The sequence below is a fragment of the Cololabis saira genome, chromosome 18 (genome assembly GCF_033807715.1).
Source record: "Cololabis saira isolate AMF1-May2022 chromosome 18, fColSai1.1, whole genome shotgun sequence".
NCBI lineage: Eukaryota > Metazoa > Chordata > Actinopteri > Beloniformes > Belonidae > Cololabis > Cololabis saira.
The window spans coordinates 2013878-2037732 of NC_084604.1; the positions used below are offsets into that span (position 1 = coordinate 2013878).

The following is a 23855-nucleotide window of genomic DNA, read 5'->3' on the forward strand; positions in this document are numbered from 1 at the left end:
TCCCGGTCTCAACTTTTCATCCAGAGTCCTGCTTCACGTGTCCCCGGTCCCTGGGAGCTGGAAAGGGGGGAGAAGCCGCTCCGAAGCTCGGCCCCGGCCCAGGGTGAGACCCGTTCCTCTTTCCTAACTTCTCTCTCTCTGCTCTTAAACTTCACCTGAAAGGACCTGTGGACAGCCTGCCCCGCGCAGAACCGAGACGCATCCCGCTGCCCGTCCCGGGGCCACGCGCTCAGGCCGACGGGCACCAGCACTCAGAAGAAGTAGACTGGCCCCGCGCGCCCCCGAGAAGACGTGATAGCCTCCGGACCGGAGCTGGAGCGCCGGCTGCTTCAGCGGTACCCCCGTCCTCTCGTGAGTCCAGAGTCAGGAGGAGGAGCGGGAGAGGCGGGAGGACTCTCTGGGATCGGACTCCGACCAAAGACCCGGCAGGAACCCCTGATCGGCACCCGGAGACCCGAGGAGGCGTGAGGTTTTGAGACCTGGGTGTATGAGTTTAACTGGGAGTGTTACAGAGCTAAATCTGTGTTCAGAGCTGAGATTACACCACCATCATTATAAGGACTGTTTTCATTAATTTGTAGTCACTACTTTCTGCTAGTCATTCATGTTTTAAAGCGCTGTTTTCTGCAGTTGATCACGGTTTAACACCGGGATCACCATCCGTTCTAATTGCACGTGGCCCAGAGGGCGCGTCCATCTTTAAAAGACCACAGGAGCCCCGTTGAACTGTAGATGTTCTGTATCTTCGTTATTATTGCTTGATTTCTTCTTTTTTTTCATTCCATGCATTTAACGTTTATGTTTCATTTTATTGATTGTTGTTTTTCTAGTTAATTAATTGTTTTATGGATACTTAAGCCATTTCTGCCATCAGGTTTATTTGGGTGTTGCGTTTATCATCTTTTGACACCCGTATGTAAATAAATTCTGATTGATTTCTTTATGAGTGGTTGTGTTATTTCATGCAAGATTTGGTCACAAATTGATTTGTTTAAGCAGAGCCTAGTGTTCGGATATCACGCCTTCACTGTTATTCTGTAAGATTTGCTGTTCTGCAGGATAATTCAAATCATAATGAGACTGATTTTCTGCTGTTAGTTATCGAATCCCACCGGAAGTGAGGCCCCGGCGGTGGTGCCCCTACGAGAATTATCATTTTTGATAATACAATTTGATAAATAGTCAACTTTATTAATTATTAATAATTCTTTAATAGAATTATCATTAGCCTTGATAACTGGACAGCCAAGCTACCTATGAGTTGCACAACAAAAGTAAATGCAGGTAAATGCAGGTCTCTAATAAACGCGTGTTGATTTAAGTGATTTAAGCAAATAAACGCCTAGGGCTTTATTTGGTGTTTTATGGTAGTCTGTATTATTAGTCTGTATATTGTATTTACTGACTAAATTAAAATAGGCAAGACAAGATGCCTAGTCTATGGGAAAAAAATGTACGGTCATTTCACAATGCTTGGAAATGTCAAAGTTATTGTGCAATTCATAATATGATAAGTTGATTCATTGTCTCAATAATCAAATAAATGAATTGACTATAAAACAGTTGTTAGTTGCAGTAGCGGCGAATATGGTTTTTGGATAAGGGGAAGGAAACCGGAGCACCCGGAGAAAACCCTCAAGGAAATGTAGGGAGAGCTAAACTAATTAGGGGCCAAGCACTGACCCTATTGTATCTGTACGAATTATTCTTTCTTTATTCTTTCTTCTGGCGAAAGGAGGGCCTTTTTTCCCCCTAAACGTGCCCCAAAAGTCACCAAATTTTGCACCAAGCCAGGCCTGGTGAAAAATGTGATATTTAATGGTTTGCATTAATGGGCGTGGCCTAATGGCTCAACAGCGCCCCCTAGAAAACTTTGTGCCTCAAGCCCCACAATACGGTTTGACGTACATGCACGACAATCGGTACACACCTGTATCATGTCGCAACTTAAAGAAAAGTGTTTTGGCGCCATGGCCGAAACCCAACAGGAAGTCGGCCATTTTTAATTAATCGTATAATTTTGGCGCGATTTATGCCATTTCTTCGGCCGTTAATACGGCTTAATAACGTGCACCCAGGTGTGTTATACATCAAAATGTGCGTCTCCATCCTGTGACTACGCGCATTACTTTACTCTTTCAAAAGCGTTACCGTGGCGACGCTAGACACCAAAAAGCGCGTCCCCCTTCATCTGATTGGTCCATATTTGATAGTTCCCACTTTCTGCCATAACTTGTGAATAGTTTGACATAAAGACTCGTGGGTGGTGTCATGGGACTCGGTTTTGAGTACCTGACCTTCATTGGTGCAAATAAGCCCCGCCCCTTCTTCTGATTGGTCGATATTTGATAGTTCCTATTTTCTGCCATAACTTTTGAATGGTTTTACATAAAGAGTCATGGTGGTGTCATCGGACTTCATTTTGAGTCCTTGACTTTATTGGTGAAAATTGCACGCGCAAGGGCCCGTTCATCGCTGCTTGCAGCTTTAATTTTATATCTGTGTCTATTTATTCTAGTTCAATCACATCCTTTATTCAGATGTGGATTTAATCTTCGACTTCAAACTAGTGTTTTGAAATGAGTTTTTTGAAATTATTCAAAATATTTTCTGTTGGTGCAACAACCAAAGCAGTAGCAAATGCCCCCAACAGTCCCAACGTAAGAGCTTTTATAACAGTGTCTCTGTATCATTTGGCCTTTGATGTTTTGATGAAAGTTTTAAAGGTGTCAATTACTGCATCGTTTATGAGCTTCTTTGACAAAAAGATGACCAATAATTCGTCAAGACCGCCATCTCAGATTTTTTAACAAACATATTTCAACATTATTCACAATATCTACCCTAAATGTAAAATCTGAGTCCACGACAAAATCTTCCTATAAAAGTCATCTATCGCTTTTGCTTCATGGACTATGGCCATGGTAATGTTAGCTTAGCTGTTAGCTGCACAAAGTAGCTGAGTAACTACTAAGTGAATAAGAATTTGTTTACTTTCTAGATTAGTGCAGTCCATTGTCCTGACAATGACAAATAAAAGCCGGGTATTTAATGTAACCTGAATTAGATGCAATCAAATCTAATGTGTAGATCACTGAGAGACCTCCAGTATCTGTGGTCAAATGTATGATCTGTGTTTATAAATGTTAACAGAATTCTGTGATGCAACAAAGGCATTGGGCGGGGCCAATTCCAAACGGTTCTTTATGATGTCAGCATTTTTCTCAGTGACTTCAAAGCAAATTGAAATTAAATTGGTCCCACTGAACTCCGCCCCTAAAGTTCCCAAAAGAAGAAAAAAAAGGAAAAGAGGAGAAAAAAAGAAAGAAAAAAACTAAAAAAAAAGAAGAAAAGTATTTAAAATGTTCCAAAAGAGTTTTAAACTCTTCTAGAGTCTTTAAACTGTTCCAGAAGAGTCATTAAACTGTTATAGAAAAGTATTTAAACCAGGGGTCTTCAACCGGGTTACAGCGACCCCTAGGGGGGCCGCTGAGGTACTGCAGGGGGTCCTCCAACTTAAAAAGAAATAAAGGCAATTTTAACCAAAATAATTTGTGAGAGTTAAAAAAAAATGTATATATATAGGCTATATATATATATATATATATATATATATATATATATATATATATATATATATATATATATATATAAATATATATATATATATGTATATATATATATATATATATATATATATATATATATATATATATATATATATATATATATATATATATATATATATATATATATATATGTGTGTGATTGAGAAAACTCCATTAACAGGTGATAATAATCTACTTTTGACAATAACTATTTAGTCTCCAACTCTACATAAATGATTCCCATGACGTGAGTCATGTGACTAATGTCAACTTTAGAGCGTAAAAACCAGCTAGCTAGCTGTTTAAGAAAAGAAAATTTGTTGCGAAATTGACTTGGCTATTTCATATTTAACGCTAGTTAGACCTGAAGGATAAATTAGTGACAATAATGAAGCCTAAAGCTGGAGATTGTAACGTTCCAGCTCGGCCTAACGTTACTCCTTCCAAGTCTGACAAGGCCAAAGTTTCACCAACCATAAACACATGTAGCTAATAACCCAGTCAGGGATTGGTTAATAAGGTGATATAAGCAGAATAAAACACATTCAAAAGTTATTATAAGCCAGGCTTAAAACTTGACACATTAAACAAAAAGGGAAAAAATAAGAATTACAAGCGGGGGTCCCTGCTCTGTTTTTTTCTCATCCAAGGATCCCTGGGCTAAAAAAGGTTGAAGACCCCTGGTTTAAACTGCTCAAGAAAAGTCTTTATACTGTTATAGAAAACTATTTAAACTGTTCCAGAACAGTCTTTTAACAGTTCCAGAAGAGTCTTTAAACTGCGTCCAAACAGTGAAAACATCATGAAGCTTTTTGGGGTTTGCCAAAGCATACCAAAGCTGCACATGTGACAACAGAAAAACTGTCCTATTTACTTCCAGATCCAGATGAGTTTAAGGAAGCCAGCTCTCTGTGGAAGCCACAGTGAGGCACGCTGGTGGCCACACAGATGTTGTGGGACATACAGCTGTTGTGGCTGTAGTGTTGTGGCTAGAGACAGTTCCAGTCCAACTGGAAGGCTTTCAGCTCAAATATATTGAAAATATTTCTCATTTCTCCTCTCACCTAAAATGAGCTGGGATAGGCTCCAGCAGACCCCCGTGACCCCGCAAGGGATAAAGCGGGTAAGATAATGAATGAATGAATGAAAAAAATATTTCTCATATGGTATTCACATTTTGATAAATTAATCAGGTTTGTAAAATAGCATTTTTCCATCTCCGTAATATTGCAAAGATTAGGAAAATCCTCTCACAGAGTGATGCAGAAAAACTAGTTCACATGTTTGTATCTTCTAGACTAGATTACTGTAATGTGTTGTTAGCAGGATGTCCAAGTAATTTGCTGAATATTCTCCAGCTGATCCAAAATGCAGCAGCGCGAGTGCTGACTGGAATCAGCAGGAGAGACAACGTCTCTCCAGGGTTAGCGTCGCTCCATTGGCTACCTGTAAAATTCAGAATCCAATCTAAAATTTTAATTTCTTGTGTATAAAGCCCAAAACGGTTTAGCTCCGCATTATTTGCAAGACCTGATAGTGCCTTATGTTCCTGGCAGAGATCTCCGCTCTCAGAGTGCAGGTTTACTCGTAGTTCCAGTTCCAGGAGTATCTAAATGTAGATTTGGAGGGCGGGCGTTCTGCTATCAGGCACCATTACTTTGGAACCAACTTCCAATCTGGGTTAAGGAGGCTGACCGCTCCACCGAGAGGCATCGCAGGTCCTTCCTCCCCGCTGCCATCAGACTGTACAACAAGGCCTGATCTCAGTAGCCAGTGGACTATAAGATGTGCAATAATATCACATGTGCAATAATATATATAAGATGTGCAATATCTGTCAATCTACCTCACAACACCACCTGCTTTTCTGCACTGTTTAACTGTATATACTGTTCATATCCTGTGTTTATACATATTTTATACGTATCTTTTTGTATTTTTTATATATTTTTTATTTCTGACTTTTCAGTCTTTTTACCCCTCCCCTATATGTGTGTACTGCTGACGACAAATAAGTTTCCCCACTGAGGGAGAAAATAAAGGATATCTTATCTTATCTTGACACCACCTCCACCTTTAAAACTAAACTTAAAACCTTTCTGTTTAGTAAACCTCTAGTTAGTGTTTAGTAAACCTCTAGGTGGTGTTGGTAAATCTCTAGGTAGTGTAAACTCTAGTGTGTTAGAGTCAGTAGTCATAGTCGCAGCTATAGAACAAGACTATAATAGTTAGTCTCAAATATAGCTTGGTGGTAGATATGCTGCTATAGGCTTATGCTGCAGGGGGGCACCGACATGATCCACTGGGCGGTGCCTCTCACCCTTCTTCTCTTCTCTTCTTCCCTTCCTCTCTTCTCCATTTCCATTTTTATTTATTATAAGTATCTCATAGCTATCATTTTTGTCCATCGTTCCTGTAGTTTCTTGTGCTGGCCCCCCTTTTTTCTCTTTTGTGCATGTTTGCAGGCCAGAGCTTCAGGAGCTGTGTGCTGGCCGTTTTCACCTAATGCTGGAGTTCTGGTTGCATGTTTTGAAGGTCACAGCATACTTGAAAGCAGTTGCAGCCTGCATATAAATGTGTTCACTGAACTGATCATGTTGTTTATCACATGTTTATCCCGGCCCTGGAGCTCTTAATTCAAACCACTGAGCGTTTCAGTGGGATCTGTGAGGAACGCTGAATCCAGAAGCCACTGGTTGTCCTCTTGCAGTGCATATTTTGCGTGCTTTAAAAATGTTAGATTTTTTTTTTTTTTTCATTTAAGGAAACAACTCAGTGAACCTCACCAATAATTTACTAAGCCACCTCAGATATTTGTGAAGCAGCATGTCCGTGTGTTCTGCTCCTAGTGAGCTAGGGATACTATACTTGTAGACTCCTGAGCTGCACATACCAACATCTATCACTTCTTCCATATTTAAGACTCCCACAAACCGCCTGTTGGTTAATCATACAATGATAAGCCAGGATGTCCAGTTGAGCCTCACTTTGTATGCAGCTTTGAGCTCAGCAGTCGGTCCATGTTAACAAATCCCATGACAGCGTTTTGTTTTTACCTCCCGTCTGTCCTCATAAAGACAAATTGGTGATTTTGTCCAAAATACATTTCATACTTTCTGGTTGATTAGGAACCGGCCAGAGCTCTCAGGTCATCAGAGTCAGGTCAACACTGTAAAAACTCATTTCTAAGAAAAGAAAGAAGCCTTGTTTCAGGAAAATGAGAAGACTGTTTTAAGAATTTTAGACAAGGAGATTTTTCTTACCCCACTGGCCGAGATATTTTGCTCATACAAGACTGTCTCAGAAAATTAGAATATTTTGATAAAGTCCTTTATTTTCTGTAATGCAAAAATGTCATACATTCTGGATTCATTACAAATCAACTGAAATATTGCAAGCCTTTTATTATTTTAATATTGCTGATCATGGCTTACAGCTTAAGAAAACTCAAATATCCTATCTAAAAAAATTAGAATATTCTGGGAATCTTAAACTTAAACTGTAAACCATGATTTTTTTTTTAATTGCATTACAGAAAATAAAGAACTTTATCACAATATTCTAATTTTCTGAGACAGTCCTGTAATAAGACTATTGTAACTAGATTTAGGAATATAAAGCTTATTTGTCAACTGACTTTTCTGCCGTGCTGAAACTTTCAGCTGTTTTAAATCAAGGTAAAACACAACTAATTTTCTATCTCCAGCTGCTTCTCAAAGCAGTTGTTAATTACCCCCAATGCAGTGGAACTTCAATTGTGTGCATTTATCTGTCTAATTCTATTTTAGTTTATTATTCTAGTTGAAATGTTTCTTTTCCATCTTGCTGTATGTTCAGTGTAAAGCACTATGAATTGCCTTGTATATGAAATAAACTTCCCTTCTTTCACACTCACATCATCATAAACTGATGAAAACACAGAATTTCCTTTTACGACTTCTATGCTGCAAGTTGACGGAGTGTGTTGTGGGAGAACGTAAAAAAAAACATTTAACATTTAAACAATTAAACATTGTTAATTGTTTTAACATTAATGTTAAAACATTCCTTTGTAGAAAACCTTTTATTGTGGTGTGAATATTGTTATTAATTTTAGACCTGGTTATTGCTGTCTTATGTTCGTATCCACTATGCACTGTATTTTTATCTTGATGTATTTTATTGTTCTTGGGAAGAACTTTGTAACTTTGTTAAGTAAGGTGCTATATAAATAAAGTTTATTATTATTATTATTATTATTATTATTATTATTATTATTATTATTATTATTATTATTATTATTATAATAACGGGCAAGTTACTGTGTAAAAGCTCAGCATATAAATTCAGCACAAAACATTCAGCTCAACCTCTGTTTTTAAAGGTTTAAAGGTACTATATGTACCAAAACTGTCTAAATGGACTGCAACCCATGCAACGGCTCCTAGACCATGCCCGTATCTACTTTTTTTATTTTTATTTAAATGCATTTCTGTTTACTACTTCCCCATGTTTTTCATCCGTCTGCAGACATGTGTGAAGGGAAGTTTCCTCAGCCAGCAGGGCGTTTGTCTTCCATGCAACTGCAAGGGCCATGCTGACTCCTGTCAAGACATCACAGGCATCTGCATCGTAAGTTTCCCACAATGCTTTTCACTACGTTTTCAAGTAAATGAGAGGCGCTGCACATATGGCGCTTTTCCACTAGTACCTACTGGGCTCTTCTCAAGTTGGCCAAGTCTGTTTTCCATGACAATTCACCACCCAGATCAGAAGTAGGAGGTTGGAGAAGCTGCTGTGACGTATTTGATTGTGTATCTAAATGAAGAAGACAACAACACTAAAGATGTAGAACCTGGAGGAGATGATAGATGTGCTGCTGGATCTCTGGCTTGTGTTTGATATCAAGTTAAAAAATGAGAGTGAGAGAAGCTTCAAGTGGCAACGCTTTTTTTGTTTGTTTGTCACTGCGCTGCTGAAAAGTCTGTTGATAGCAGATATGAAGAGACAGAGCTCCTGGTGGATCTGGTCGTTCCTTATCTCCGTCTAGATCCCTTTTTAATTCTCTCCTCAGCACCAGGTTTATGAACATCTGCACCTCAGAGTTGGATCAGAAACAGACTTCTGCTGCCGTTGCTGGTTGAATAAAATGAAAAGCCGCGAGCCGCCAGTCTCTCGCGCTGACTCCCGCTTCCTGATTCAAATGTCTGACGGCCCCCCAACCAATCAGTGACGGGGAGGGTGGTGACGTCAGATACAGCCGACTCAGCACGCTCAGAACCTCGGCAGAATAGTTACAGAAAAAGTATCTGCTTGGCACGGCTCCACCCGTCTCGGCCCGTAGTGGAGAAGCGCAAGACGTGGGCGTGGCGGGTAGAAGCGCTGAGTAGGTACTAGTGGAAAAGGGCCATTAGAACCTCGGCAGAGTACCGTATTGGCCCGAATATAAGACAGTGTTTTTTGCATTGAAATAAGACTGAAAAAGGGGGGGTTCGTCTTACATTCGGGGTCTAGACGTTATACCCATTCACAACACTAGATGGCGCCAGATATCTTTAAAGTGAATGCTGAACTTAACTCCCCAGGACGAAGAAACCCCTGTCACGAAGAAGAAAAATAAAAATAGCATAAGAAAGAAAAGAGAAGAAAATAAGAGAAGAGATAACAGAAAGTGGAGAAACGTAGCGACAACCTGGAGAAAAGTGGGTGGAAGTTCGGCAGGTGAACCGGCAGCTGAGGAGAAGTTATGATGCAAACTTCAAGATGATGATTTCAAATAGTCAAAATAACAGGCTTTTTCTCTCAAATATATTGTTATAATCATTTGTTTCAGATGTACTGTATTTATTTTCTGTATAAAAATTGAATTTGGTGTTCAAAAAGTCTTTCTTCAAACTTAAGTCTTGAAAAAGAGGGGGTCGTCTTATAATCAGGGTTGTCTTATATTCGGGCCAATACGGCAGTTACAGAAAAGTATCTACTCGGCACATTAGACCCCTGGTGGGAAAGCACAAAACTGAGGAGAGTCGGGCTGAGTAGGTTCTAGTGGAAAAGCTCCAGTATTTAACCCCCCCCTCCTCCCCCGGATCCAGAAATGCAGGAAACACAGTGCAGGGGATTTCTGTGAGAAGTGTGAAGCTGGCTACGTTCTGAACCGGGGTCTGGATGGGCGTCACCTCTGCATGCCCTGCGCCTGCCCCCTCGCTACCGCCTCCAATAAGTAAGCTGCCGTCTCCTCCACGCGAGCTCAGCGTCGGTTCAGTCGCCAAGTAACTGAAATACTTTTCTTCATTGGTCAGCTTCGCCTTGCACTGCGAGAGAGCCGGTGCAACTCTGCGCTGCAAGTGCCGAGAAGGATACGCCGGCCACAACTGTGAGAGGTCAGTGCCCGCTCAGGAAACCCAGGAAGAATGTTCTAGCAACTCTTTGTTTGAACTTCAAAAGGTTCTGTAGGAATGGTGCTTTTTCCCAGCATAATATCCGTTAAAGCAGGGGTCGGCAACCCGCGGCTCTAGAGCTGCATGCGGCTCTTTAGCGCCGCCCTAGTGGCTCATGGAGCTTTTTCAAAAATGTTGGACTTTTTTTTCCTTCTTTTCTTTTTTTTCTTCTTTTTTTCCTTTTTCTTCTAATCTATCATTCTAAACTCGACATTTTTTTTCTCAAAATTTCGACTTTTTTCTCGAGATTTCAACTTTTTTCTCGAGATTTTGACTTTTTTCTCGACATTTCAACTTTTTTCTCGAAGTGCATAAGGAAAAAAAAAATCTTCCCCCTTTTATAACTAATATAGAAACATGCAGCATGTGTTGCCTTCATTCTAAGGCTTATACAAGACTTAATTTTTTGCGGCTCCAGACATATTTGCTTTTTGTGTTTTTGGTCCAATATGGCTCTTTAACATTTTGGGTTGCCGACCCCTGGGTTAAAGCATTCAAATTTAAGGACTACAAAGTAATAGGGGTGGGTATTGTCAAGGACAATACCCACCCCTTGTCAAGGACAATACCCAGCAAGGACAAGGACAATACCCACCCCAAGCAAGCCTTTTATTATTTTAATATTGCTGATTATGGTTTACAGTTTAAGGTTAAGATTCCCAGAATATTCAAATTTTTTGAGATAGGATATTTGAGTTTTCTTAAGCTGTAAGCCATGATCAGCAATATTAAAATAATAAAAGGCTTGCAATATTTCAGTTGATTTGTAATGAATCCAGAATGTATGACATTTTGGTTTTTGTAATTGCATTACAGAAAATCACAATATTCTAATTTTCTGAGACAGTCCTGTAATGCTATATTGATATTTTTGCCCGCCCCTACAGAGCAAGCACAAATGTGAAATTAGAAGAGTTATGTTATTACGCAGCCACTGAATGTATTGATCCAGCCTACTTTGGTCATTTGTCCAGCATTGTGAGGGAGCGAGCAGTAAGACGCCAGAACACCAGGTGTGTAAAGTAAAGGCTTGGAGTTTATTTTACAAAATAACTTTAACTTAACCAAAATAAACCTCCAAAGTACAAACATAGGAAAACAACCTATGAAAAATAGGACCCTTTAAACCAAAATGAGGTCAACAGAAACAAAGAGTAACTTAACATGAACTCAACATAACTGACCTGCCATTAGACACAAGAGGGGGTTTATATACAGACAGGCTAGCCTACAAAGACACACAAGGGGGGCAGGAATAAACAATTAACTCCATATCATAAATTAACACTAATAACAATAAAGATTGAAATAACTAAATTATTCAACTAAACTTAGTTATTTAACAAAAAACAAACAAACCAAAAAGTCAAATAGAATAAATTAATCTGGATCATTGAGTCAGAGTCCCCCCCCCTCCGGGACACTCAGTTGGCCTCTTCCACTTCCTGCTCCAGGATAAAAGGCCAACTCAAGCAGGGGAGGACTCTCCAGATCCATGTAAGAAACCAAAAGGAAAAGCAATAAACAAATAATATTAAATGACAGACTGTTAACTAAAATGCGTGCACTCAAATTAGCAACCAACTGTCAAATAATAAAATGTGTGCCATGTGAAAACAAAAGACTATGGGTACTGTCATTACTTGAAATGTTTGCATGTTAATAGTGAAAACAAAAACTACAAAGAAAATTACAACCATTTTGTGGGGTGCGACCTCCACAAGCATCATTTGAAATGTATTTGAACTATTCCAAATGCTTAGATAAATATCTGTCCCTGAATGGCATTGCACCAGTGATACAACCAAGAAGCTCACATGCTGGACCTGAAGTATGAAGAAAAACCTCCTCAGGTCCATCACATGAAGCATCTTACCAGGCACAGCCTTTGACTAAGAACATTTTCATAGAAATTCTCTAAACATGATCAATCTTTACCTCATATTTTCCTCTGAATTCCCATGGACACTTTCCAAACTTGAATATTTCCAAAACGCTCCAGCTTCTTAGACACCAGTTTTCCCGTTATTCTCATGAAATCTCTGTTATTTTTCCAACCTTTTACCAGCTGTTATGGCTGACTCTTCGCGTCAGTGAAGCATCCCAGCCCAAGTACCCATTATCCACACAAATATACTCACAATAAAAAAGAAATTGAATGGAAGCTTCCATTTTAGGTGCAGCTTCAGGCCCCGTTTCCACGTAGCAAAAACGGTGGCGTTTTCATGCGTTTTGGCCGCTCGTTTACACAAAAACAAAGCTCAAAGTCACAAAAACGATAATTTCTGAAAACTCCGGCCAAAGTGGAGATTTGCAAAAGCTCTGTCTTCACGTTTGCTTGTAAACAGAGAGAAACGGACATTTAGGGTTCAGAACGTCACATTATGGGACAGAAACGTCACCACACTCAAAAACTCAAAATCTTAACAAGAATGTTTGTCTTATTTCTAGTTAAAATGTTTCATTTTTATTCAAAAAAATGTCATTACACTTAAAACAAGACTCATCACTGAAAAAAGTGAAAATTTACTTGAAACAGGTGAAAATTGTCAAATAAGATATTTATCTGGTGATGACTCTTGTTTTAAGTGTATTAGATTTTTTGAATAAAAATGAGACATTTTAACTAGAAATAAGACAAATACTCCTGGTAAGATTTTGAGTTTCTGCAGTGCAGCGTCATTTGTGCGACCCGTGTTTACAATTAGTTTGGCCACCGTCAATATTTTCTTGTATTTTACCTGTTTTATATTCTAACGTCTCACTTAAAAGTAACTCCACTTCTCTGTCACTCCAAACCAAAGACTCTGGTTCATCTTGGAAGTAACTGGAAGTTACTCGTGTCATTTGTTGATGTTTTTTTCCAGGATTCTGATTGGTTAGCATGACTTTATCTTCTCGTTACACTGCCCCCTGTAGGTTTGGCTGCTCATAGCACCTTAACAGATATTTATGCAGGTTCCTGGAAATGATGGTATTTTTCAAAACATAGAGGGGGAAATATGTGTTTTTGTAAATACCCAGCTACGTGTAAACGTGGCCTCAGTTTCATTGTCTAGCAGTGACAGTTCACTGATGTCCAGGACTTGTATCCCTAAAAACCAAATTACGTTCTGGTCACCTTGGCCTATAGTGTCATCAATACCTCATTGCATCAGGCAGCGATGAAGTCAACCTGCCATCTACCCCCATCCAGGTGTGCTCCCGGTTACTATGGCAACCCAATGGCGGCGGGTAATTCCTGCAAGAGGTGCGAGTGCAACGGCAACACCGACCCCAACCTGATCATCAACGAGTGCCACAACGTGACGGGCCACTGCCAGCACTGCTGGGGCAACACGGCCGGCGCCAACTGTGAGCGGTGTGCCCCCGGTTTCTACGGCGACGCCGTCACCGCCAAGAACTGCAGAGGTGGGCGCAAGAAAAATCAACTCTCGTCACCAAATCATCCATTCAAGAGTTGTCTGAGACATGGAGACCTAAACACTTTTCTAAGAGCTGGTCACACGGCTGGCTGGAGGATCCGCCAAGTTCGCTGACACAGATTGTGTTTCCATGCATCAATAACCCTTTTAAAACCCCAATATTGGCAATAACCCGAATTTGCACGGCCATGTAAACACCAATAACCCCTTTGAATAACCCGAATTTGCTCATATTCAGGTTTTTAAAAACCCCAATATGAGCCCTGGGTTACTCCTTTTAAAACCTGAATATTGGGTCATGTAAACACCAAACGGAATATCCCCATCAAACGGAACAGGAATTAGTTTTCTGCACATGCTCTGTTCACAAGGAATCCTGGTCTTTTGAGTCCAGGAAGTTCTTCTCAACACGGAGAAACCAAGACCAGGAGGAGACTAATCACTTCATAAATGTAATGAAGGATATGAACATTTCTGCATTTGTAGACGGTAGAAAGTACCGGGATAGAAGATTTACAAGAAGGTGAGAGAAAAGTTGCACGAAGCAGCATTTGTTTTGAATTTGGATACAGGAAGAAGAAGCAGAAATGACGGGAATTGTGTCATCACGTTCTCCTGCTGCTGGTTTGATCCAGATATCCCAAATGATTAATTACCACGTAAACGGAATATTCCCAATGTTTCAGTAACCGGAATATTAGCAATAACCCCAATTTTGACTGCATGTAAACGTAGTCATAGCCATAAACTTCAGGGCCCTTGTAATCTTACCTAGGGATTGGGACACCACTTGCTACGTCACTGCGTGGTTTACGTTCGGGTACGTAAGCGACTGCGTAGTTACGTTTGCACAAACGTCACACCATATCAGGAAGCCCAGAGATAAAAGCTGTTTTAATTTCAGCTGTAGCGCTGTTAATATGACACTTTATTTTAATATTTATTCAGGCGTAAAAGTAACCGTTAAGATCCCCAACCTGGGCTCAGTTTATCCAAATAACGCCTGTTAAGAAATTTGATCCGACGTATGTGGGATGAGAAGAGCCGCCGGCTCGGGAGCTGATTTATGGTTCCGCGTTACACCAACGCAGAGCCTACGGCGTAGGTTACGCGTTGGTGTAACGCGGAACCATAAATCAGCCTTAATTCTGGCGAGATCTTGGCGAACAACGGGCAAACGAGTGATTATATACATCCACTGAGTGAATATTATGAAAGTAAAATATATATTTCTCGCTAGAAATGTAATCAAAACGCATTTTTATACAGAAACAAACTCAAAATATTGATATTCACTAAAAAATAAGAAATGTCCGCCATGTTTTTTTTTTTTTTATTCAGTCTGCAAATTATGACGTAAAGCATTCTGGGATATTTTCTCAGGCCCTAGTTCAGCGAGTCAGAATCTGAAATCCCTCACTCTGAAGGGCTAGATTGATACCCCCTAACCCTCGATATGTCCACTCCCCCTACATGCAAAGAGGAATTGGGACACCACTACCCTCACGGGAACGCACCAAATTTAGGGGTAGTGCTGAAAAGTAGGACTAGGGGGGGATTGGGACTGGCCTTTAGTACCGTCTCCTTCTTTTGCCTAACGAATATATGATAACAACTCAAACATGGTGTGCAAACTTATTTTAACATCATTTTCAAATGAGTTCCACGGTTGATTTAAAAAATTGATAATCAAGTATTTTGTTGTTAATTTTCTAATGACGTAACTCGGCTGTTAGTGGTAACAACACTGTTCATAAGCTGCTCTGTGGAAACGCAAGCCAAGGCAACGAGTCCAGAACAAGGATTATCAACTGGCCTTGTATATCCAAAAATAACCCTTCTCTGCACGCGTGCAGCACATTGTGGCCGCCCCACACCCTCTTCCATGTCCTCACCCGTGCATGTGTCCCGTGTCTGTCACAGAGTGCCAGTGCCACAAATGTGGCACGTCTTCGTGTGACGAGAGGACGGGAGTGTGTCACTGCCGGCCGGGAGTCACGGGCCGATTCTGCGACCAGTGCGAGGTGAAGTAAACCAGCAGAACTGCTCCTTCCTCAGGAAACTCAGACGTCTAAGACGGGGGTCGGCAACCCGCGGCTCTAGAGCCGCATCCCTCTTTAGCGCCGCCCTAGTGGCTCCTGGAGCTTTTTCAAAAATGTTTGAAAATGGAAATAGATGGAGGAGGGAAATATATTTTTTGTTTTAACCCTGGTACTGTCTTTGGGTTAATATGATATAATTCTCCTTCCTTCCTTCCTTCCTTCCTTCCTTCCTTCCTTCCTTCCTTCCTTCCTTCCTTCCTTCCTTCCTTCCTTCCTTCCTTCCTTCCTTCCTTCCTTCCTTCCTTCCTTCCTTCCTTTCTTCCTTCTTTTTTCACTTCCTTCCTTCTTTCCTCCTGCTCTCTCCTTCCTTCTCCCTTCCTCTTTTCTCCCTTCCTTCCTTCCTTCCTTTCTTCCTTCCTTCCTTCCTGCCTTCCTTCCTTCCTTCCTTCCTTTCTTCCTTCTTTTTTCACTTCCTTCCTTCTTTCCTCCTGCTCTCTCCTTCCTTATTCCCTACCTCTTTTCTCCCTTATTTCCTTATTTCCTTCTTTCCTTGTTTTCTCCCTTCCTTCCTTCCTTCCTTCCTTCCTTCCTTCCTTCCTTCCTTCCTTCCTTCCTTCCTTCCTTCCTTCCTTCCTTCCTTCCTTCCTTCCTTCCTTCTTTTTTCCCTTCCTTCCTTCCTTCCTTCCTTCCTTCCTTCCTTCCTTCCTTCCTTCCTTCCTTCCTTCCTTCCTTCCTTCCTTCCTTCCTCCCTTCCTTCCTTCCTCCCTTCCTTTTCTCCCATCCTCCCTTCCTTATTTTTTCCCTTCCTTCCATCCTTCTTTTCTCCCTACAAGGGTTAAGGCTTATACAAAACTTTTCATTTGTTTTTGGTTTTTTTGGTCCAACATGGCTCTTTCAACATTCTGGGTTGCCGACCCCTGGTCTAAGATGAGGACATGTTTTATTGGCATGTTACTGAAACTGTAACGTCTGGTGAGATCAGCTGGTGATTGTTTCTAGTTGTATTTCTATTTGCCCTCCAACAGCCTGAAGTGGCTTTGGGGAATGTAAAAGTGTTGTTTGTGGTCTGCTCCAGGAGGGCTACTCGGGCTTCTCCAGCTGCCAGGGCTGCCGGAGGTGTGACTGTGGGCCGGCTTCCCTCCGCTCCACCTGCCACCCCCTCACCCACAGCTGCCCCTGCCGGCCCGGGGCCGGGGGCCGGTACTGTGAGCGCTGTCTCCCCGGACACTGGGACTACAGCCCTGCCGGCTGCCAGAGTAAGACCTGCGGAGTCGGGACTCCAGTTGTAGAAAACAATCAGGGGGGTTGGTGGATTTGATCATATGGGGACAGATAATTTGTGCTTTTTTTTTGTGATTTTTTTGCTTGTAATAAGAAGATAAATCTCCAGATTTTCCTACTTATTTCAAGTGAAAATTTACTTGAAACAGGTGAAAATGGTCAAATAAGTTATTTTTCTGGTGTTATTTTTCTGGTGATGACTCTAAATGTTGAAATAGCAGTAAAACCACATTCATTGATGAAATGACATAAGGGATGGAAAGGGGGGGTGGCAGTTTTACTGGGGGGATGATTTGGACCGTTTTTATTTCGGGGGGGATGATTTGGACCGTTTTTATTTCAGGGGGGATGCCATCCCCCCTCATCCCCCCTCAACTCCAGTACTGTGCGTAGTCGGCCGAGTCAAATGTTCTCCTGGCTGCAGGGAATATAGACGTTTCCACACCCACTGCTGCACCGGAGCTCCGCATGTGAGTGAATCATCTGCTGAAAGGGTTGACCCTTCGTCTGCAGACACTGGCTGACATCACCATGCAACCCAAATTGCTTTATTTAATATATATATATATAAATAAATATATATGTGTGTGTGTGTGTATTATATTTATATTTATTTATTTATTCATTTTTTTAAATATATTTTTAATATTTATGTATTTATTTACTTATTTATTTGTTTATGTGAAGGGTTAGGGTGTCCTAGTGTTTGGGGCTTCGGGCTCATAATCGGAAGGTCGTGGGTTCGAATCCTGGCACTGGCGTCCCTTTGTGCATCCTTGGGAAAGATGCTTTACTCTGGGCTTTCCTCACCTCACCCAGGTGTATGAATGGGTATGAATGGGAAGTATCCAGCGATGGACTAGCGTCCTAACCTGGGGGTCGTTACCATGGTTACCACCTGTCCGTACAGAAACCGGAGATAAATACCGGCTCTATGGGCGACAAGGCTCGGAAAGGACATCTGCTGCTAGTGTAAAACGCGAAAAACCTGGAAATGCACAACGAGCACAATTCAATTCAATTCAATTTTATTTGTATAGCGTCTAATACAACAGATGTTGTCTCCAGACACTTTCCAGAGACCCAGAACATAAACCCCCGAGAAATTATTACATAAACACTGGCAGGTAAAAACTCCCCTAGTGGGAGAAAAGCCTTAAGCCAAACAGTGGCAAGAAAAACTCTGGACTTTAGGAGGAAGAAACCTGGACCAGGACCTGGATCATAAGGGGGACCCTCCTGCCGAAGGCCAGACTGGTGGGTCGGGGACGTCAGCAGCACAGCAGGCAGGTGGAAGTAGCAGCAGGATGACCGGGGGTGGGGACCGCAGGCAGGTGGAAGCAGCAACGGGATGACCGGGGGTGGGGACCGCAGGCAGGTGGAAGCAGCAACGGGATGACCGGGAGTGGGGACCGCAGGCAGGTGGAAGCAGCAGCGGGATGACCGGGGGTGGGGACCGCAGGCAGGTGGAAGCAGCAACGGGATAACCGGAGGTAGGGACCGCAGGCAGGTGGAAGCAGCAGCGGGATGACCGGGGGTGGGGACCGCAGGCAGGTGGAAGCAGCAACGGGATGACCGGGAGTGGGGACCGCAGGCAGGTGGAAGCAGCAACGGGATAACCGGAGGTAGGGACCGCAGGCAGGTGGAAGCAGCAGCGGGATGACCGGGGGTGGGGACCGCAGGCAGGTGGAAGCAGCAACGGGATGACCGGGGGTGGGGACCACAGGCAGGTGGAAGCAGCAGCGGGATGACCGGGGGTGGGGACAGGCCAGCACGCAGCTCCTGAAGCTCCGGCCCAATCAGCAAGCCCCAGGTTAGGTTCAGGGTCGGGGAAAGGTTGAGAAGGGGCAGGGCCAGGGAGAGGAGTCTTGACGGACAAATCTCTCCCCCGCCTGCCCGGGCCGTTACCCTGCCCCTCTCACTCCCACGCACACGAGCCTTTGAGATCAGTAGGAGAAAAAACAAACAGACACGAGAACAAGCAGAGACACAAACAGCAACCATTTCAGGTCCCTGGGACTGAATCAAAGCTAGGCTACTGCGATTACCTGTCCCTGAAACAGCCGAGGGAGCATTCCGTGTGTTTCTACGGTGACATTGAACTGTGTTTTTTGTAGAGTGCGACTGTGAGAGCGGCTACTGCGACGTGCACACCGGAGAGTGTCTGGCAGAGGACGCAACAGTCAACCTGTGCAACATCAGTGAGTGGAGAGAAGAGCGGTCCGTTCCACAGCAGACACCCATAAAACGTTCTCCTGTGGTCAACGTGGATGTTTTCTGCTTCCAGGTTGTGATGAGTGCATATGGCAGCTGATTGGTGACTTAAAGTTGTCCAATAAGACGCTGGACCAGCTCAGAGTTGGAGTCCTGAACATCTCCACTGGTGCTGCTGCTAACGACAGACTCAAGTACTACAACTACACCGCTCACAAACTCCAGGTACATCCGCAAATACCACACCATTACTCAGTCAGTAAAAGATGAGAGCTGTACCGGAAAATGAGTTTTAAACAATAAAGCCTATTATCCACGAAACTGTGGTTTTGCAGCCGTTTAGTAGCCGCGTTTATTTTATTTCTTTATTAATTTAGCCTTTATTTAACCATGTTAGTCCCTGGCCAAGATAGCAGCAACACAGAATTAAAAGATAAAAAACAAACAAACAAATTAATTAATTACAGGACTGTCTCAGAAAATTAGAATATTGTGATAAAGTTATTTATTTTCTGTAATGCAATTAAAAAAACAAAAATGTCATACATTCTGGATTCATTACAAAACTGAAATATTGCAAGCCTTTTATTATTTTAATATTGCTGATTATGGCTTACAGTTTAAGATTAAGATTCCCAGAATATTCAAATTTTTTGAGATTTGAGTTTTCTTAAACTGTAAACCATGATCAGCAATATTAAAATAATAAAAGGCTTGTAATATTTCAGTTGATTTGTAATGAATCCAGAATGTATGACATTTTTGCATTACAGAAAATAAAGGACTTTATCACAATATTCTAATTTTCTTGAGACCGTCCTGTACATAAGAACATAATTAATTAAAACACTATACAGACAGTCTGAACTCCACTGTTTTCATCAGAGCTTTAAGTTCAGTCACAGGTATGAGGTTTGGTAAATGCAGCTCGTATTGAAGTTTATTCCAAGCATCTGCTGCTGAAAACATAAAAGCTTTTCTTCCCAAATTCCGTTCTTATTTTTGGAACAACCATATGCAAAATGTCCATTGAGAGGAGATTGTAACCTCCTTGTTTCCATGTTAAAAGAGAAGATAAATAAGAAGGAATTTTACCCAGAATGTTTATAACCCACTGGACTGTGTTGGAGTAAAGACGTTTAAATAAGAAACGTGGTTTGATTGCAGACGCAGTTTAAGAGCTGGAGAAACAAGACGCTTTTGATGCTGCATGCCAAGGATGTGGAGGAGGCCGCGGACACGCTGGCGCTGGAAATCACAGAGCTCACAGAATCGGTCTGTGGAAACCCCAACAATCAATACATTTACAATGATCGCCACTGAAATGCAAAACTTTTTAAAATGTCTGTGTACTCGAAATCTTTTCGTTAGATGTGAAATTGAGATGTTTCCTGAAAATGAGATCAGGTTGAGCAGAACTGAGCTGGAGAGATGACCCAAAGAGAGCTGGTTAACCCTGGTACTGTCTTTGGGTCAAAATGACCTCATTCTCCTGTTCCTTCTTTCCTCCTGTTCTCTCCTTCCTTCTCCCTTCCTCTTTTCTCCCTTCCTTCCTTCTTTACTCCTTTCCTTCCTTCCTTCCTTCCTTCTTTCCTCCCCTCGTAAATGCTTTCCTTGTTTTCTCCTTTCCTTCCTTCATTCTTTTTTCCCTTCCTTCCTTCCTTTTTTTCTCCCTTCCTTCTTTTTTCCCTTCCTTCCTTCCTTCCTTCCTTCCTTCCTTCCTTCCTTCCTTCCTTCCTTCCTTCCTTCCTTCCTTCCTTCCTTCCTTCCTTCCTTCCTTCCTTCCTTCCTTCTTTTCTCCCTTCCTCCCTTCCTTTCTTCTTTTCTTTCTACCTTCTTTCCTCCCTTCCTTCTTTCCTCCCTTCGTTCTTTCCTTCCTTCTTCCTTCCTTCTTTACTCCTTTCCTTCCTTGCTTCCTTCCTTCTTTCCTCCCCTCGTAAATGCTTTCCTTGTTTTCTCCTTTCCTTCCTTCATTCTTTTCTCCCTTCCTTCCTTCTTTTCTCCCTTCCTTCCTTCTTTTTTCCCTTCCTTCCTTCCTTCCTTCCTTCCTTCCTTCCTTCCTTCCTTCCTTCCTTCCTTCCTTCCTTCTTTTCTCCCTTCCTCCCTTCCTTTCTTCTTTTCTTTCTACCTTCTTTCCTCCCTTCCTTCCTTCCTTCCTTCCTTCCTTCCTTCCTTCCTTCCTTCCTTCTTTTTTCCCTTCCTTCCTTCCTTCCTTCCTTCCTTCCTTCCTTCCTTCCTTCTTTTTTCCCTTCCTTCCTTCCTTCCTTCATTCATTCCTTCTTTTCTCCCTTCCTCCCTTCCTTTCTTCTTTTCTTTCTACCTTCTTTCCTCCCTTCCTTCTTTCCTCCCTTCCTTCTTTCCTCCCTTCTTCCTCTTTCCTTGACCCGCAGACGGCACAAGGGTTAACAGTGAACCTGAGGTGGAATTCATCAGCAACCATCATACCGGAGTATTTAAGTCTACTGAATGATCCATGTCACAGGAAAGTTTGTGATGGATCATGTATCAGAAGTTTTCTTACAGCAGAAACATTTTCATTATTGTTTTAATCATGTAAAAACAGTTGTAAACAGAGATTTATAAAAGATAAGCCATTACACTGCAAAAAACTCAAAATCTTAACAAGAATATTTGTCTCATTTCTAGTTAAAATGTTTCATTTTTAGTCAAACAAATCTCATTAGACTTAAAACAAGACTCATCACTGGAAAAAACAATAATTTTCACCTGTTTCAAGTAGATTTTCACTTAAAATAAGTAGAAGAATCTGCCAGTGGAACAAGATTTTTTTGCTTGTAATAAGAAGATAAATCTTGTCCCACTGGCAGATTTTTCTACTTTTTTCAAGTGAAAATGTACTTGAAACAGGTGAAAATTGTCAAATAACTAGTCATTTTTCTGGTGATGAGTCTTGTTTTAAGTGTAATGAGATCTTTTGACTTAAAATGAGACATTTTAACTAGAAACAAGACAAATATTCCTGATAAGATTTTGAGTTTTTGCATTGTACATTTTCTGTTTTTAAAAAAGGACGATGCTTTTTATGCATAAATGATTTAAAAATCAGACTGGTAATGATTAACAAAGCTTTTGTACACAGAGAACATGAGGACAGAAAAAAACAGCACTCACTCATGCTTCTCAATTCTAGTTTCAGGGCACCTGAACAATCATTTTTGTAAATAGAATAAGGGTTATCTCTTTAAATGAAGACATATATCTTGAGAAACATCTCTGGTTTAGCAGGTTTGTAAGAAGGACATGTCCTGGGAGCACTGATCTCTGCTGTGGTTTCTCAGGAGGACTTGGTGCAGACGGTTGGGAACCGACTGGACAGCGAGTCTCTGCAGACGCTCACCTTGGCCGAGCAGCTGAGCACAAACCTGACTGATCTCAACGCTCACATCGAAGGTACGGAACAGCTGCCCCCACACGGGGCTCACTAATGTCTGCTGAATATCCTGCACTGATTAGGAGACTCTCTGGAGACACATCATTCATTTATCCTCCTTTTCTACCAACTAACAGCTTTGTTTTAACCCTTGTGCTGTCTTCGGGTCAAGGAAGGAGGGAGGGAAGGAAGGAAGGGAGAAAAGAAGGAAGGAAGGAAGGAAGGAAGGAAGGAAGGAAGGAAGGAAGGAAGGAAGGAAGGAAGGAAGGAAGGAAGGAAGGAAGGAAGGAAGGGAGAAAAGAAGGAAGGAAGGGAGAAAAGAAGGAAGGAAGGAAGGAAGGAAGGAAGGAAGGAAGGAAGGAAGGAAGGAAGGAAGGAAGGAAAGAAGGAAGGAAGGGAAAAAAGAAGGAAGGAAGGAAGAAAAGAAGGGAGAAAAGAAGGAAGGAAGGGAGGAAAGAAGGAAGGAAGGAAGGAAGGAAGGAAGGAAGGAAGGAAGGAAGGAAGGAAGGAAGGAAGGAAGGAAGGAAGGAAGGAAGGAAGGAAGGAAGAAAAGAAGGGAGAAAAGAAGGAAGGAAGGGAGGAAAGAAGGAAGGAAGGAAGGAAGGAAGGAAGGAAGGAAGGAAGGAAGGAAGGAAGGAAGGAAGGAAGGAAGGAAGGAAGGAAAAAAGAAGGAAGAAAGGAAGGAAGGAAGGAAGGAAGGAAGGAAGGAAGGAAGGAAGGAAAAAAGAAGGAAGAAAGGAAGGAAGGAAGGAAGGAAGGAAGGAAGGAAGGAAGGAAGGAAGGAAGGAAGGAAGGAAGGAAGGAAGGAAGGAAAAAAGAAGGAAGGAAGGAAGAAAAGAAGGGAGAAAAGAAGGAAGGAAGGAAAGAAGGAAGGAAGGAAGGAAGGGAAAAAGGATTGAAGGAAGGAAGGGAAAAAGGAATGAAGGAAAGGAAAAAAGAAGGAAGGAAGGAAGGAAGGGAAAAAGGATTGAAGGAAGGGAAAAAAGAAGGAAGGAAGGAAGGAAGGAAGGAAGGAAGGAAGGAAGGAAGGAAGGAAGGAAGGAAGGAAGGAAGGAAGGAAGGAAGGAAGGAAGGAAGGAAGGAAGGAAGGAAAGAAGGGAAGAATGTACATTGAAGATAGTCACTTCAGGCTGCTGTGCTAAACTTCACTCCCAAACCCTTCCACCAGTGGTCTCTTCAGCACAAGCAGCCATATTATCTCCACACCTAGAATGACTGTGTTCTGCCTGCTCTTTATTCCCCAGGTCTAAGTCAAACCCAGACAGTGCTAAGTGCTATCTGTTAGGGCTGTAACAATATATCGTGCCACGAAATTCTGCGATGCCAAAACGTCACGATACGTGTCGTGGAGGTGACAAAGTGTATCACGATATTGGGTTATTAATATTAATTTATTGTGTTGACTAGAAACGCGCAGCGTATTTGTGACGACCGCGCCTCGACCCGTGGACCAAAATCTTCCTCCGCTCAGAAGAAAC

At 41.9% G+C, this 23855-nt stretch overlaps 1 protein-coding gene and 1 long non-coding RNA gene across 2 annotated transcripts in view; one reads left to right on the top strand and one right to left on the bottom strand.

Moving 5' to 3' along the window:
* LOC133418668 (uncharacterized) overlaps window positions 1-15497 on the bottom strand; it is a 33332-nt gene extending 17835 nt beyond the window's left edge. Inside the window, exon 1 of the long non-coding RNA XR_009770476.1 lies at window positions 15345-15497. This is a non-coding gene — a long non-coding RNA (uncharacterized LOC133418668). The remainder of the gene's footprint in view (window positions 1-15344) is intronic.
* The window catches only part of LOC133418667 (laminin subunit alpha-4-like), a 114115-nt gene that overhangs the window by 19239 nt on the left and 71021 nt on the right, over window positions 1-23855 (top strand). Inside the window, exons 2-11 of the mRNA XM_061707485.1 lie at window positions 8118-8219; window positions 9680-9807; window positions 9887-9967; window positions 13221-13435; window positions 15373-15473; window positions 16567-16747; window positions 18890-18973; window positions 19060-19211; window positions 20154-20261; window positions 22286-22397. Of these exons, the coding sequence (XP_061563469.1) occupies window positions 8118-8219; window positions 9680-9807; window positions 9887-9967; window positions 13221-13435; window positions 15373-15473; window positions 16567-16747; window positions 18890-18973; window positions 19060-19211; window positions 20154-20261; window positions 22286-22397 (1264 nt within the window). The remainder of the gene's footprint in view (window positions 1-8117; window positions 8220-9679; window positions 9808-9886; window positions 9968-13220; window positions 13436-15372; window positions 15474-16566; window positions 16748-18889; window positions 18974-19059; window positions 19212-20153; window positions 20262-22285; window positions 22398-23855) is intronic.